The sequence below is a fragment of the Pempheris klunzingeri genome, chromosome 11 (assembly GCF_042242105.1).
Source record: "Pempheris klunzingeri isolate RE-2024b chromosome 11, fPemKlu1.hap1, whole genome shotgun sequence".
NCBI lineage: Eukaryota > Metazoa > Chordata > Actinopteri > Acropomatiformes > Pempheridae > Pempheris > Pempheris klunzingeri.
The window spans coordinates 21,131,482-21,147,285 of NC_092022.1; the positions used below are offsets into that span (position 1 = coordinate 21,131,482).

The 15,804-nt window shown below is 43.6% G+C and overlaps 1 protein-coding gene across 1 annotated transcript in view; it reads right to left on the minus strand.

Moving 5' to 3' along the window:
* hspg2 (heparan sulfate proteoglycan 2) overlaps window positions 1–15,804 on the minus strand; it is an 88,831-nt gene that overhangs the window by 14,625 nt on the left and 58,402 nt on the right. Inside the window, exons 40-61 of the mRNA XM_070839043.1 lie at window positions 15,668–15,760; window positions 15,486–15,578; window positions 15,019–15,249; window positions 14,798–14,911; window positions 14,566–14,693; window positions 13,452–13,538; window positions 13,220–13,278; window positions 12,597–12,761; window positions 12,296–12,406; window positions 11,746–11,846; window positions 11,154–11,334; window positions 8,631–8,690; window positions 6,142–6,264; window positions 5,813–5,965; window positions 5,158–5,318; window positions 4,814–4,891; window positions 3,139–3,274; window positions 2,336–2,487; window positions 1,737–1,881; window positions 1,075–1,218; window positions 409–543; window positions 67–248 (exon numbers count right to left, since the gene is read on the minus strand). Coding sequence (XP_070695144.1) covers window positions 67–248; window positions 409–543; window positions 1,075–1,218; window positions 1,737–1,881; window positions 2,336–2,487; window positions 3,139–3,274; window positions 4,814–4,891; window positions 5,158–5,318; window positions 5,813–5,965; window positions 6,142–6,264; window positions 8,631–8,690; window positions 11,154–11,334; window positions 11,746–11,846; window positions 12,296–12,406; window positions 12,597–12,761; window positions 13,220–13,278; window positions 13,452–13,538; window positions 14,566–14,693; window positions 14,798–14,911; window positions 15,019–15,249; window positions 15,486–15,578; window positions 15,668–15,760 — 2,832 coding nt within the window. The remainder of the gene's footprint in view (window positions 1–66; window positions 249–408; window positions 544–1,074; window positions 1,219–1,736; window positions 1,882–2,335; window positions 2,488–3,138; window positions 3,275–4,813; window positions 4,892–5,157; window positions 5,319–5,812; window positions 5,966–6,141; window positions 6,265–8,630; window positions 8,691–11,153; window positions 11,335–11,745; window positions 11,847–12,295; window positions 12,407–12,596; window positions 12,762–13,219; window positions 13,279–13,451; window positions 13,539–14,565; window positions 14,694–14,797; window positions 14,912–15,018; window positions 15,250–15,485; window positions 15,579–15,667; window positions 15,761–15,804) is intronic.

Below are 15,804 nucleotides of genomic sequence, written 5' to 3' on the forward strand. Positions count from 1 at the left end.
ACTGAGCAAAGCTGATAACTTAATCTGTTCTGCAGACACCGACAGTGTCAGCAGATGTATCAGTACCTGCATGACTGCATTGGACTCCATGGGCACAGGGCTGCTCAGCATGGTCTTGCGGTTGCTGTCCAGTCTGTGCCATGAGACTGAGGGGCGGGGCTCTCCTGTTGCCTGGCACTCCAGGTTGATGGCTTCTCCCACCCTGACACGCACAGGTCCAGCGGGGGTAACGGTAGCCAAAGGAGACTCTGGAGGGGCACAGATACAAAATATTGGTATCTAATCAGCCACTAGAGGGACCCCTTCACTCAGAGGTTTTGGGGGGGTGTGTGTGACTGAAGCGTTAACAGTCCATCTGCAGCAAAATGATTGTGTCCATGTGTGCACGCTGATATGCATGTAGTTTACCTTTGACAATCAAAGACACAAGGGTTTGGGTGATGCCGAACGGGTTGCTCGCCACACAACGGTAGGCGCCATGGTTCATAGGGCGGGCGTTGGTAATGGTAATGACAGACCCATCAGGGCCAACTTTGATGTTATCTGCAGAAAAGAGCAGAAAATAAAACATTACATCTGCCATAGATAGTGCAACTTAAAGGGGCAGAGACATGTAGAGTTGCTGCCAATCTTGGATCTAAGACATCGCTTAAAGAAATCCATTATTAGGGGTGTAAAGTGTAAAAAGGACTAAGCCGAAGAAATATTAAGGAAAGACTGCAATAAATAGTCATCACACCAAAGAGTCCAAATCTGAGACTTGAAGAAATAAGTGGATACAACACACACGTTTTAATTTACTCACTGAACACACATCATAAAGCACCACTACATTTCAACAAGACAAGACACATCATGCCATCAAATCTAACTGAGCTAAATAACATGTAATATTTTAGTAATGCAAAAATGTCAATGCAAGTCGAGAGAAAACAGCTCTAAATTAGTCATTAAATGAAGTAACAGAGCTGTAATTCATGGGTGGATTGCAGCTGTAATTGCTTGTAAATAATGACATCATAAAATCAGAACTCATTAAGCAGGTTTATTCCTCTGTGTGTGTGTGCCTATTACCTGGCAGCGGCTGGTTGTTGGCCAGTTTCCACTCCAGTCTGACAGGCTGGGCTCCACTGTACACCCTGCACCTGAAGCTGGCCGATTCCCCGACGCGCACTGCAGCACTGTGGGGCTCGATGGCGATGATTGGACTCTGAAGACCTGCGGCAGAAACCAGCGGTTTGGGCTCTGGACAGGCTTTATTTGAACATTCCCGTTCACGGTGTCACTTCATTTAGCTGAATTATTATTCACAGAAAGCTGAAGTAACAAATTACTATTCAATGTGGCTACGGGCTTCATTGGCAGCGGATAAAGAACTCAAACACTCCAGGAAAGGAGTGAATGAGGATGAGATCATGGGACAGTAGCGAGGAAAATCATTCAATCTGAGGTCACATTGGACTCCACTGGAAAGCACAACTGGAAAGTCCATTCATGAAGTGAGGCAGTGTTAGTCTGAGAACAACACCCTGCCATGTAATGCCCTGCCCTTAATGTGTTTTTCCTAGTCTCTGACTGATGCTGCCATCAACTAATTTCCTTGGTGAGAAAGTAAGGGCTGTCAAGTCTGATTAAACTGTACAGTAAAGTACAGCAGGAAAATTTGATTAAGAGCTGGACTCTTTGTTATTATTCTGTTTTGATACAAAAAATACTTCTAGCGTTGACTAACTTACGTGAAGAAGATGAAGTGACAGACACAGAGACAGACGCCTGGTGTGCGTGAGATCCTGGGTTTCCTGGGTTGCCCTGCACCCGACAGATATACTCCCCTGAGTCCTCTGGAGAGGCCGACACGATACGCAGCTGACTGCCCAGAACCTGCAGAATGGAGTTTAGTTAACAAGAAGATTGCATTAAGATTACAGCAAGCCAGCACTGCTACTACTACTGGCAAATAATAGTACTAATATTCCTAATATTGCAAATAAAAATTGCAAAAACAAATGCATACCTCTCCACAAACATGGGTTTTTAGAATCAGCTTGCATCAAGCAGCATGTACTGTACATTTCTAGAAGATCTCAACCTGCACATTGGATTTCAGCAAGAATCCAGATCCATGTGCAAACTGTTGTACATGCAAAACAAGCCTGGAACTAAAGCAGTATTTTTGGAGTGATTCTAAAATCACAAATAACCAGATTTACTGCATTACATCCAAAGATCTAAAAATTCATTACCTTCACCAGTGTGTGGGACATATCGAATCAAATGGGAGTGTATGTATGTATGTATTTTTCATCTTTCCTTTTTTCCATCGTTGTGTGATTACCTGGTGGTTAGAGGACAGGCGTCCACTGGCTCTTGTCCAGGTGACTTGGGGTGGGGGATTTCCAGGGGCAAAGCAGTTGAGCTCCAGACTCTGGCCCTCCTGCACATCAGCTATAGATGGCTGGATGCTGACCACTGAGGAGATGTGGTCCGCTGCAGAAACACAAACAGATGCACCACAGGATGAATATTTGCCTGTAAAAGATTCACTTTTACATTCAGGCCCTTGTGACCTTACTAGATGTACTATGAAGTTACTCATGGTTCAAGGACTCCGGTTAATCCATGTTCAGATACTTGTTTTGTACTTTTGTACTCTTTTCCATTTTTAACATCCATTGTGCTTTCTCATTAATATAGTACATCTTCACTGACATGATTACTATGAAACTACTGTTCACTTAGGTGCTGGGTAACCTTGGGGGAGACTGTGCAGGGGAGGGGGATATTGATAGAACAGGTGAGAGGGTGGAGGGGGAAGGTTGTGGATTATTGGAAGAAAACTTCAGGTTTTACTTGAATATAACCTGTATAGTCACAATGGAAAGGAAAGGGAAAGAAAACTTATGAACTTATGAAGGTATCATGTTATCAGTTGTAAAGGGCTTCTTATAGCAGTCTCTTATTTATTATCATTATGTTTCGTGATGGATTTATTCTCTAATTCAAGGTAATCATGATGCATTCAATGTTTCCATGTCAGTAAATCCCCATTTAATGGAAACCACCAAATAAAAACTGTCTCAATCAATCACCAAGAAACTTCTAAAGTGGGCTGATTCTATTTCTACCATGGCATCTCACCTTTGAGCACAGTGACTTTAATAGGAGCACTATTTGAGCCAATGTTGTTGCTACCGACACACATGTAAGTGCCTGAGTCGGACATCTTGATGTCGGGGATGAGCAGAGTACCGATGTCGGTGCGGTCCATGCGGGCCTGGGGAGGACACACCAATAAGAGACAAGATTAGATATCTAGATCTATTACACTGCCTTACGGCTGATATAAAACACTGAGCATTATATTTACATTTACAGAATCATACAGATATGACTCTAATAATATTTACACCATAAAAACACACACAGCTCACATACTGAAGATGAAGCACAGCACTTACCTGCCTCACGTCCCTTGGAACAACACAAATATGACATTGCTGACATTACTACTAGCTAGTGGCGACACAAAAGCACTACAGCGTGGGCCTTTAAGACAAGACAAGGGCTGTTATTCCTAAAGTCTGTCTGTAAGTGGATTTGGTTCATGATTTCTACGACACTGTACTTTGTACATGAAACTGTGTACAAAGTAGTGCCAACACGTCTAGAGTGATTGGTGTGTTAATATATTATGATCAGTGATAATTACATTTACTAATCTATTATCTGCATTCTAAAAGAAAATGAATGATTGATGATTTTAAAAATGAAATGAAAACAGTGAAGAGAGTTAGAAAAATGCACCATCAAATGTCTCAGAGCAAATATCAACTAAGAACCCAAACCCTGCATTTTCAACACTCATATTTAAGAACTCTCATGACTCTCTGGCTCATGAGGAATCAACAACTTGATTTGTTTGTACACTACTCCACATGGCGGTCAGAGGCCCAGCAAGGCTGAAAATGAGCTTTGATAAAGTTTGGAAACACCTCAGAGGGGAGGGGAATCAGGAGGGGAGGGTCTGGGGAGGGATTACTGTATCCGGGGGGTGTTGGGGCATCCATGGACAAAGCTGCTTAGCTCCGGCCCATTCAACCGTGAGGGAGGCTAAACCGAGCAGTGGCTGAGGCGGGCCCTGGCTCAATGTGTGTCTGAACCCATTGACGAGTTTTCAAAGCAAGCCGTTTGCTAGAGCATACAGAATTTCTGCGTGGTCGCACGGCAGAGCCCAGCTCCCCCTGGGAAAGGCTGACACAACGCAGTGGCTCTCTGAGGCAGAACTAAACAGGCCCCGGAGCCCTCACCGAGCCGAGGAGGGCTGTGCAGAAACCAGACTAACACAATACCCCTTTGGGCAGGGGGGCAGCGGGCTGCGCCTGGCACGGAGAAAAATATGTCTGAAATACCTACAGTACCTACTGTATACTTAGTCCTGTTAATACACTCGGTGGAATGATGAGGGTCAACTGGGTGCTGAGAGCCCAAACATGTCAGGGATGGTATGATGTGGACAGTACAAAACAAAAGACTATGGAAGACATTTATTAATAAAACGCAACATTAAAACAGGTACTGCATGCAAGTACACTAAGAAGACAATCAGACGCAGCTAGATGGTTTTAATGTATTTGGCATCAGCTCTAAAGGGACTCAGTGAGCAGCTGTGGTAAATTAATGGGGTTTACAAGGTGTGAATCAAGGACAAGTTTGATCATGCACTTAGTCGACAATGTGTGAAGACGAGGTGAGTTGAGGACAATTGATGTGAACTACGAGACAGGACAGACAGACAGCGGACAGATGGACAGACCTGCAGCTCCTCAATACGTCTCTGTAACACATCGAGACTGTTGCTTTTAAACTGATGGAAACCATGAGAGGGAATGGCCTGAGCAAACGTCAGAACAGGGTGGGATCAACAAAAAAGAAGGGTGGGAGGAGACAAACAGAAGGGAGGGAAAAATAAAGGTAAATGGTCAAAATGCTGGAACAGTCGTAAAAACTGGCACAGTATGTTGAAATACCATCGGCACCGGGCACACCTTGAAGTGCGAGACAGAGATATGGCTCAGCAGAATTTAAATGCAGTTACAGTCTTCATCGATCCATGTTAATGTCATCATTCAGGCACTGAGACAGCTCGAGTTGTCTCACCTGTGGGGGGACTTGTCCTCCGTTTTTCAGCCAGGTGAGCTTCGGGGTCGGTGATCCCGACGCTCGGCAGTACAACCTCAAGGTGTCGCCCTCGTGGACTTCAATATTTTGGGGACTGACTTGGACTTGGGGCTGGGTGCCAATGCCACTAGGGTTAGACCCTGACCAAAAAAAAAAATGCATTGTTGTCAATTCAAACATAAAGTATAACAGTTAACGGTTCATTTTTCACCAGCGCAGTTGTTATCTGTGACATGCTAAAACATAGAGAGAGGCTTGTGTTGATTCAAGCTAGATGCTTATAAAAAAAAAGAAAAAAAAATCCTTTAACCATTAAAAAATGCTCTGAAAATCGCTGGAACAATCTCATTCTACCGGGATGATTTTCCCTTAAAAAAATGAAACTTAAACTTAAAGGGACAGTGTATTGGCCTACAAGAGCTCCCTGGAGGCTTAACCCGACCATAACCACCACATACCTAAACTAACCCCAACCTGAAACAAATCTTAACCATAAAATCCAATGTTTTACATTGTGGGGACTTAAATTTTGTCCACAAAAGGAAGGCCAGTCCCCACAATGTCTGTAAACACATTTATGTTCCCACAATATGCATTACACAAACACACACACACACATATACACAAAGCATACTTTGGATAAAGAGGGAAACACGCGCTGTGTGCTCCCCATGAGTGTTCAGGGCCTTGCAGGTGTACTCTCCCTCATCGGCTGGGTCCACTGCTGTGAAGGTCAGTATGCCACCTCGTATCACAGCTCTGGGACTCATTCTGTTCCCTGGACCTCCTGTAACAATCACAGATTTACACCCTGTCACTGAGGGCTGGCAGAGTGAAATTTCACACCTGCCGGTTAACATCTGGGGCTTTGTACCGCACTGAATTTCTCAGAATCATAACAGAAAATGCCCTTTCAAACGAACATATCTCGACAAACAAAAGTGGAGCTCTAACTCGTCATACCGATCCATTCAATGGCAGGGGTCGGGTTCCCAGTCACTGTGCAGCGAAACTCTGCCCGCTGGCCCTGCTGGACATTCAGCACTGAAGGAGTGATGGTGGCCACAGGCTGGGCCCCATCTGCAGCTACACAAGGAGACACACCAGTCAAACACAGCTCAAAACAGAGAGCGATTCTTCCCAGAGACACGTGGAGAAATAAAGCGTGATAATGCAGACCGGCCTACTGGTGGAGTATGCGGAGAGGAGTATGAAACCTTGTTAGGAGTCTACAACCACAGCTTGGCCATTTTATTAAGCTGTGGGAATGCTTTTAATTATGATGAACTGATTAGAATGAGAGAGTGATGGCCTCTGCCTGTGCCCCCGTCCTCATCCTTGGCAGTCTAGATCCTCAGAGCAGACAAAACAGATGAGATGTGGCAGGCAGGCCTTTGGCATGGCCTTAGGGTATATTGCTGACTGTGCCAATTTGGATGGCTGCTAGGCTTCATATTCAATCTCGTATGATTCCAGGGTGACAGAGCAATAGAAAGGCCTCTTTCAGTAGGGAGGGAGGGGCATGAGGCTGTCTAAGCAGGCTGAAAATCCCTGAGAGTGTTGTAGCCTGGGCTGAGCTGTGACTCTCTGACCTTAGTGACACCAATACTCCAGGCGGAGACTCGGTGTGTTTTGTAGAGTCACTGTCAAGAGTTTTGTAAATATCTATGGTAGAATCAGTGCATCTGGAGATGAAACTTTAAGAGCTGATTCACCCAGATTAAGAAAAAAAACATAATTTCTCACTTCACTAGTGATATCTGTCCAAGAGGATAGTTTTGGTTTTATCTGTCCAGGTCCTGACATGTCTGTTTGCCTCTACACTAGTACAATGGAGAGAGGTAAAATGTGATTCACGCTGATGAAACTGTAGAAAAATAAAAAAAATATTTAGCAGATATACTATTTAGCATGTTCACCATCTTAGATTAGCATGAACATAAAAATATATGAAAATGTACAAAACAGTAAAGCTGCGGCTGATGGAAAAAAAACAAAAAACAAAGCACTGGAAATTTTTTTTGGACCTGATAGAGCTAGATGGAAAGTTAAGGGATCACCATAAGATCTCTAAGTTGTTACAGTTCATGTTAAGGAGGACATGAATGTGTGTAGTAAAATAGTAAAATACATGAGTAATGCATAATCCTTATGGTGGTAATTAGGATTCATCCTCTGGGAACCATGAACGTCTGTAACAACAGTTAAAACATTGACCTGACCAGCAAAGACAGATATGTCTAAATCTGGGAAGATTAAACTAAAACTAGCCTCATGGATAGACACCAATAGAGGTAGGGAAGTTATGTTTTCTTTTAATTTGGATGTTTCAAATCTTTAACTTCTTGACATATAGAACATAGTATGCACCTATTAATATCACATTTACTTTCTATAAATCTACTTCCATCTGTTAAACGCACTGAAACTAGGCCTCTCACACTGGACGCAAGTCTGCCACCCACATTCAGCTAAGATGTAATGAGGTTGTGATGGGATGTATTAAGCACAGAATGTTTGAAGCCCAGATGACAGCTATTTCCCAGAGTAGCATGTTTCCTGAGGAGGAAAAGGGAAAGAGCAAAGTGTGAAGAGACAGAAGAAGGAGGGACAGCTCTTGTCTCTGAATGTGGAGACACTGTCCCCCAGTGAATATAACTAAAGCATCCGGATCCTGATAATGTAATAACAAACACAGTAAATCATTTGGCAAGATAATAATACTTTTTTTGATGTAATAAAATGTCCCTTTCAAGGGCTTAAGAGCAATAACACTGGCTAATGTACTACTGTGACTTGATGGATAATGTAATCCTATTAAATTAAAAGCTATTCTTTATTTTGTTACATTGACTTTTATCATCACATTAAAATTCAAGGAATAAGAGGCTTTACTATGTCTTTCTTACATGATCTCACAGCTATTACCAGTTGTCTTGAGTAATCTAACGCGTTTATCATCTACAACGTAAAAAAATATTTCCTATTTAAGGCCTATAGTCACTGTAGATTACCGACTGTGATCGTTTTTAATGATGGGGACGTGACTCGACATTCATGGAGGAGCTGCCCATAAGAACAAACGTGCACTTTTTCCTGCAGTGATGGACCCCAATGAACCCAAAGAGCCAGGTAGGAGCCGGTAATGCTCATGTGCAATCCAAGCATCGACTTAGTGACAACTTGGATATACTGAAAGGAATTGTCCATCTTTAGATCTAAATTCGACTAAATGTGTTTGTTTGCGAACAGCACAGACACTCGGGGCCGTCATGAGTGAGGGTGAGTGTAGAGAGTTTCTACAGCTGCTGCTTGGTTGATTGTACACGGGCACTACCAGGCCGCCAGTATATCCATGCTGCGGAAGATGAGTGCATGCATGACACAGAAAGGGAGAGGCGGGTCCCTCCTGGGAGCCCGGCAGAGAGGAAACCATGCCCAAGACGACTTACGCTTTCTGTGTCCTTCAAACATTTCATAGGCTGTGTAAAACATCTGAGTCTGTGAGGCCTCTGGAGTTGTTGGGGGAAGGGTTGGAGGGAGGAAACGAGGGAGGGAGGGAGGGAGGGAGGGGACAGGTAAACTGACAGGTCAGGTTTCAGGGTAACAGCAGTTTACCTCCCATCTCCCCGGAGACACCTATCCATCTCCAAATGTGGGCCGCTGTGGTTTTGTCCAATTGCTTCCAAAAGGCAGCACACACAATGTAAACATGCTCAAAAAAAAACATGAACTTGAATTAAACTGGCACCAACTTCACATCAAGCACTTTCTTTTTTTTTCCCCTTTTCCCCCCAATTTCAGCTCGTGATTTATTTTCCTATGAGTTGTTCTGATCGTGGTGGCTGGTTCCATTTAATTCATAGTTATGTGCATTCAGCTTTCACACTTACCTGATATATATTTAATGAGAAAATGAGGGAACACCGTGAATTGAAGCATGTTGGCTAGAATGACCATTTGTTTGCAACAGTTCATGCCAATCTCACACTCTACACACCAATCACAAAGAGAACAACAACGATGCTCCAAAATGCTGCATATTCAAAATCAAGGTACACAAACACACACACACTCAAAAATCACCACTGTGAGAACTGTACAGCAGCACAAGGAGCTATGAAGTTATGCAGATCAGCCACACATGAGACATGCAGGTTAGTAGCAAGAAGCGGTTTTGAACATTGAAACACTAGTTTCATTTCAGCTGTTAAAAAGCTGAGATACAGCTTGTGGTTATCCTGAACTGAACATGTAAATGAGCCCCGTCCATGCATTAGTGAATCACTTTAATCAACTTTCTCTTTTTCACAAAACATGTTCACAGTTAAGATAAATACATTACAATGTGACGTGTACATCAGTTAGGTATTCTTTTAAAAAAATGAGTAAGAGTAACATCTTTACAGAAGCACCTTTGGTTATATTTTGCAATCATCTCGCCTTTGAGTCGTGAATGAAGAAATAAAACAAATGCAGTCATTGTAAAGTGATTAAGACCAAATGGTACAAAAGGAGGTTCTAAACGTGACCTGTGATTGTTGAGGTGTGAGATGTTCTAGGAGCTATATATATTTTCTTATAAAAAAAAAAAAAAAAAAAGAAAACACTTGAAATTGCCTTAATGTAAACACACATCATGCCAGGTAACTGCATTCACATGGCCAATTCCCTTGGAAAAAAAAAATGACTGCAAGGAAAAGAAATTCTAACTTTTCATATATATTTGATTTCATGGAAACATTTCAGATAACATATTTCAGTCAGTCAAAAACGAAAATGTGCCAACAACATTGACAGTATGTAAATAAAAATATACAATTGTAGATGGTAACTGACAAAATTAAGATTGAAATTGTTTTTATTCTGTTTCTGCATTTCAAATCAGATCTTGAATATTTTACCAACTAAACCTGACAAATAACAATCGATATGAAGAAAATGAAGGAGTGATATTACAGTAGTATAACAGCACGCTTAGAAAGTGAACTAGACCACAGGTTTAACCAACTACATGGCTAATAGCACCGTCTTTTTAAATGACATTCACCATCAGGATGCTCGGAAGAATAACACAGCAGGCAGTAATGTCAGGAAGGAATACTGAACGGAGTGGAACACACGCACAAAACAATCGGGCGTAGTGGGTTTCTTCCTATTTCTCCTCTCTTCCAGATACACTGAAGTCCTCTTTGAATGTCAGTCGCAGAGTCACTAAGCACCAATGGTGGCATCCACATTCCTCCTCATCATTACTCACTACAGCTCAGGCAGAGGGGGGGGGGGCCCAGAAGCCCAAAGTTAGAGACACCAGAATCCAGCACCCTGCTAGTGAAACCTCTAACAGTGGAAACCGTCGACTTTACCAGTCATCAGGAAGCAACCAGACCACCACCAATTAATTCAACCCGTGAGAAGAAAAAAAATAAAAAAAATGAACAAGAGGAAAGAAAAAAAAAATCTGCAGGAGCTTCAGTAGAGTGTAAGCATTCCCCACAAATCACTGATCAAAAAGAGAGCTCATTTAGGCCTAAGTGTTGTGGATGTGCCAAAACTTTGAGTTCCCCTTTACTTACATCTAAAGCTTAACACAGGACCCCATATGTTATGTGGAAACTTTGTACCCACAAGCTGTATTTCTTCATATAAAGTCCATAAAGACATATAAGACAGTGAGTTAAAAAGGCAGCGAGAAGAGCTGGACTGACAGGATGCTAATAAGACATGGCTGATATGATGGTATCTGAGAGCAGAGGGCAAACGCGTTGGGTGTTAGAACTGCAAGCTTACTATGCTGTTAACCCAGAGCTGAGCATTTACTTTACATGATGAGAAAAGCAGTAAAACAGAGAAGCATGCACCACCGCAAGCCAGAGGGGGACTCAGGTTTAGAGGGAGGGAAGACTACAGAGGCCAGAGCTGGTAGGGTAGCACCGGGTGATGGGTAATGGAATGCCGTGCCGAGGATCACGAACCTGGCACGTAGAGGATGGCATTGCCCTCGTCCATGGCAAACATGTTGGAACCCGTGCAGACGTAGATGCCTGCGTCCTCGGGCTGGACGTTCTGAATGGTCAGGATGCCGTTGAAGTCCATGGCGCGGTTGGGCAGCTTGCCGTTACCCATCCGGGTCCACACCAGGGTGTAGGCTGGTGACTGTGGAGGGGTGAGCGGATAAAAACGCACAGATCAGAAGACGGTTGCATTTCAAACAAGGGAAAAACATGCTCTTGTTAATCGGCTGCTTCTTGCACCATGGCAACACACACCAAAACTACCAACATGTGCTTTCTATCCTGCATTGACTTCTAATTAAAAATTCAAAATAATAAAATAATAGTTTGACATTTTGGAACATATGCTTTTTTGCTTTCTTGCTGAGAGTTAAATGAGAAGATTAATAGCAGTCTCATATCTGTATACTGAATATGAAGCTAGAGCCAGAGGAAGATTAGCTCAGCATAAAGGCTGGAAACATGGGGACACAGCTGACTCTGTCCAAAGGTAAGAAAATATGGCTACTAGTCCTTTAAACATACTAGTATTTCAATCGTCGACCGGCATTACCTTGCTCTTTGCGGTACAGATGAAGCTGACAGTCGACCCCACCCTGACGGTCTGGGCTTTGGGCTCCTCAACTGTCACCTCGATGGCTTTGGATGGGACACCTGGTGAAACGCAGAGGGGCAATTAGTTTATACTGATAAGTCATAAATACACTTCAAGTTTTACAAATCACAAAAAGAAAGCAAACTTTTCGGAGAGCCGGTAAAAAAAAAAAAATAGAAACTTCTAATGATGGGTAGTTTTTATGTTGGCACAACACCAGTGAAACATTTTTGTACTTTCTTTTATCCCTGCCAGCCTTTTCTTCATCAATCAAGGTGGACCAGATGTTTTTCTATGCCCGCTCTGTTATGCATAGCACACCTCAGCACCTTCAAAATTCCAAATACCGAGAACACAACACAACACGGGCAAGTAAACTGAAGAGTGAGGTCTTACATAATCTGTGCATAAGCAAACCCATGTGGCGAACCACGGATGGTTTCTACTCAGTGTGCTGCAATAAGCCTGCATGAGGCAGAAACCCATTTGGCAGTGAGACCATACGCACTTGTGACAACAATTTCAGCACGGCTCCTGTTGCTGCTGCGCTGGTCACGGCAGGTGCACACATAGACGCCTGCATCACTCGGTTGGACACTGGGGAAGTACAGCTCTGCTCCTGCACACAGATGAGCAACAGGTGTCACATTCACACGTACCATGTCATCCTATGTGTACATCAATTACCTGCTTTCATAACAGTTACATCACAACTTTTTAGAGTGTATTTTAACCAAAAAGGTTTCTCAGATGTACAGGATATGTCTGCTGCACTAGCCGTGGCCTTGTGGTCGAAGTGTGTGCCGCACCTTGTCTGCGTCTGTCCGCGCTGCTGGAGATGGGTCGTCCATCCTCTCTGGACCAGTAGAAATAGTGTGGAGGAGATCCGGACACCTGACACCGCAGAGTGACAGGGCCACCCTGGGATGCCAGGACCCTCTCTGGATAAACCTTCACCACCAGGGAGGCTGCAGCTGCGAGGTGCAAAGATCACAGTAAACGTAGGAATCAGGAACCATTCTCTGAGGATATCGAAACAAATGGCATCAGAGCGGTGCTTCACAAAGTGAGCTCAGGCAGTAAGCCAGACTCCTTATTTGTGTCTCAGAAAGCACCACTGGGTGGACACCATCTGGGAGGCTCCCAGGCTGAGTCAAACTAGGTAGTTATTTAGTTATGAAGGATGTTTATTTGTAGTCTTGGATAATCTGTATGCCTGTAATAAACCTGGCTCTGTTTTGTAGGACCATATGTTCAAAGTTATTTCACAAAGTAATGAAAAGTCCTTGTCAAATACCTTCCTGTCTTTTAAATCTTCAGAAGCATTGTACAACAGTAAATATTTTAAGCACACATACGGCACATTTTTCATATTTTCTATCATAAACATGAGCAGGTTTGAGTTTATTACTAAAGCTGAGCTCAGCCTTACCATCGTACGGACGACACTTTTCTCTCTCCTGCGGGTTGCCAACATATCCAGGAGCACAGCTGATGACGGTTAAAAACAGACACGGAAACAAGACTTAACCATCAAGTTAAATCAACGACAACGTCTCATTCAGCTGCAGATGTGAAGTAGAGAACTGTAGCGACACTAAGTGCAGTTTATCAAAATGAAATGCTTGATGCCCGGTCAGTGGAGCATGTTTGCGTTATCTTACCGTTCACAGTACTGGCCAGTGTAGCCAGGCTGACAGGCAGTACACTGGTAGCCTCCATTTCCAAGGCTCTCACAGGTGGGGGAGAACCTGTTCCAGGAGTTACACACAGACACAAGAAGCTATGCTGTAGTGCAGAAATGAGGTCCAATATCAACGACACTGAACTAATTTAACTAATTCATCTACCTTTTGCTGTGAATTGCTGGAAAAAATCAAAGGCAATTTCACGTGTCAGGAGTTTCCAAGACACAGCTGAGCACGGCGAAAGGATCCAAACTATGAAGCTTGATCAAATAACTGGTGGATTTGCAACCGGAGCATGTGAGCGGAGCTGAGCATGAGTGAACTGAGAGCACGAGTGGGAGGAAACTGAAGAGGCGACCAAGAACTCATGATTCAGACATAAAATTTCATTTAAACTTGCTAGTTTAATTTAAAAAAAAAAAAAAACCCTGTGGTCAGGCTGTGAAACATTAAGCTTAAGTTTAAGTAAAACTGGGTTGTGCTTTTTTTTTTTTTTTTAAAGAAATGAAGTGATAAGTTCAAAGAAGCCAGGAAACAGAGGAATCTGCCGAGCTCATGTTTTATTTGTGAATCAGCCCGGTGATGTCAGGCTGGTGTTTAAGCTACAAATAACAACACGGCAATGCAGCTTTTTTTCTGATTTTAGAGCAAGTGGTGAGCAATTAAGAGTGGAGGGTAAATCTGAGTTAGAGTGGCATAGAGCAGCTCCATGCAGCAGAGTGGAGGGAACCTACAGCTCCGTAAGCGAGGAAGAGAAATTCTCACCGCTCTACTCTGGTCACATGCTGTTTGCAACTGATTCTATTTCTACATTATAGCTTTTGGCTTGCAATGGGAAACAAAATCCCGATTTGTTAAATTTAAGTAAGTGGGGAAACGAAACCAGCTTTCAGTGGGAAAGTGAATCCACAATTATTTCACCTGTCCTGTTAGTTTGCAGGAAACAGGTTAATAACGGAAACAACTCAAACTCCAGAATTTACAATACAGTGGAATTTGCTGTAAACAAGAGCGAGGGAGCCGGACACAGTTGTCTTGAGCTATAAATGGAGGTGGAATGTGTGGTCTTGGTATCTGTGCCAGTACTCACTGGTTGTCTGGGTCAGTGTGAGGGCAGGCGCAGGGCTGGCAGTCCTCTGGAGTGCCAACAGTGGGGTCACCGAAGAAGCCAGGAGCGCACTGCTCACAGAGCTCACCCTGAGTGTTATGCAGGCAGCTCTGGAGGGAGAAACATATTCTGTTTAGAGGTCTGTCCATCTCATCAGGGTGCTAAAATCTAGCGACACAGAGTATCAGTCATTTACTCATCTAGCGCTTCGTACCGTGCAGATGCCATTCTCCGGGTGGCAGGAGTCAGAGTGGCCGTTGCATTCACAGAGCTCACAGTGACCCAGATATAAACCTCCTCCAGTGCGAGTGTATCCAGGTGCACAGTCCTTGAAGAGACATTATGTGATTTAGAAAATGATCCATCAATTAGCATTTTAATTAAGTAATCAACTGTATTACTTCCAATACATTAACTGAGAGAATGAATGATCACCTGGCATGAGAGCCCCTGGTATCCGGGTGGGCAGCGGCACTGCTCCACCTCGAGGGCCTGTGCCAAGCCGCTGTAGTTAGGCACCGCAACTTCCATGTTGATGTCAAAGATACTGGAAGACCGCATCTCAGTGGAGTAGGAGGCTCGGACCAGGATGTCATCCAGATCAGCTAAAACCATCATCAGGTGCTCTCGGGTGGCGGGCATGCCATCAGGACGACGCCAGTTTTCCTGTCAAATAAATTAAAGGTTATTACTGAACTGAATGTATTTCAATTGGGAATAAAAACAATATATTATTGATAATAAATAATCAATGATGTGATCTTGTCTTTATTCCTGCAGGAAAATCCTCTTTTTGCGTGTCCTTCTATTGGGACAGAAGGCTCCAGAGTCATGGATCACTTCAACAGGCCAGTACCCTTTGTGCTGACTGTGTAACAGTGGTGCCGTTATGAGCCACTCACCTCTTTGAAGACAACCTCAAACTGGTGAGTCTCTCTGCTGCCCTGCTGCCTCCTCTGCCAGGGCTGCCGAGCTACCAGGGTGATGTCGTTACCCTACAGGAGCAACACCAACGGCTCAGTAAATGCTACAAATGCATGTAACAACGGGAGAAAACAGAGAGTCAGCGCGAGGGCACACTCACAATAATCTGGACATCACCATCGTCGAGTAGTGTTCCTCTTGGGCCAGCCACATAGGAGATGGAGTATTTAAGCTTGCCGCCGTAAGAACCCACCTAAAATGCGGTTTGCAAGGAAGAGGCTTTAGATCTTTTGCCAG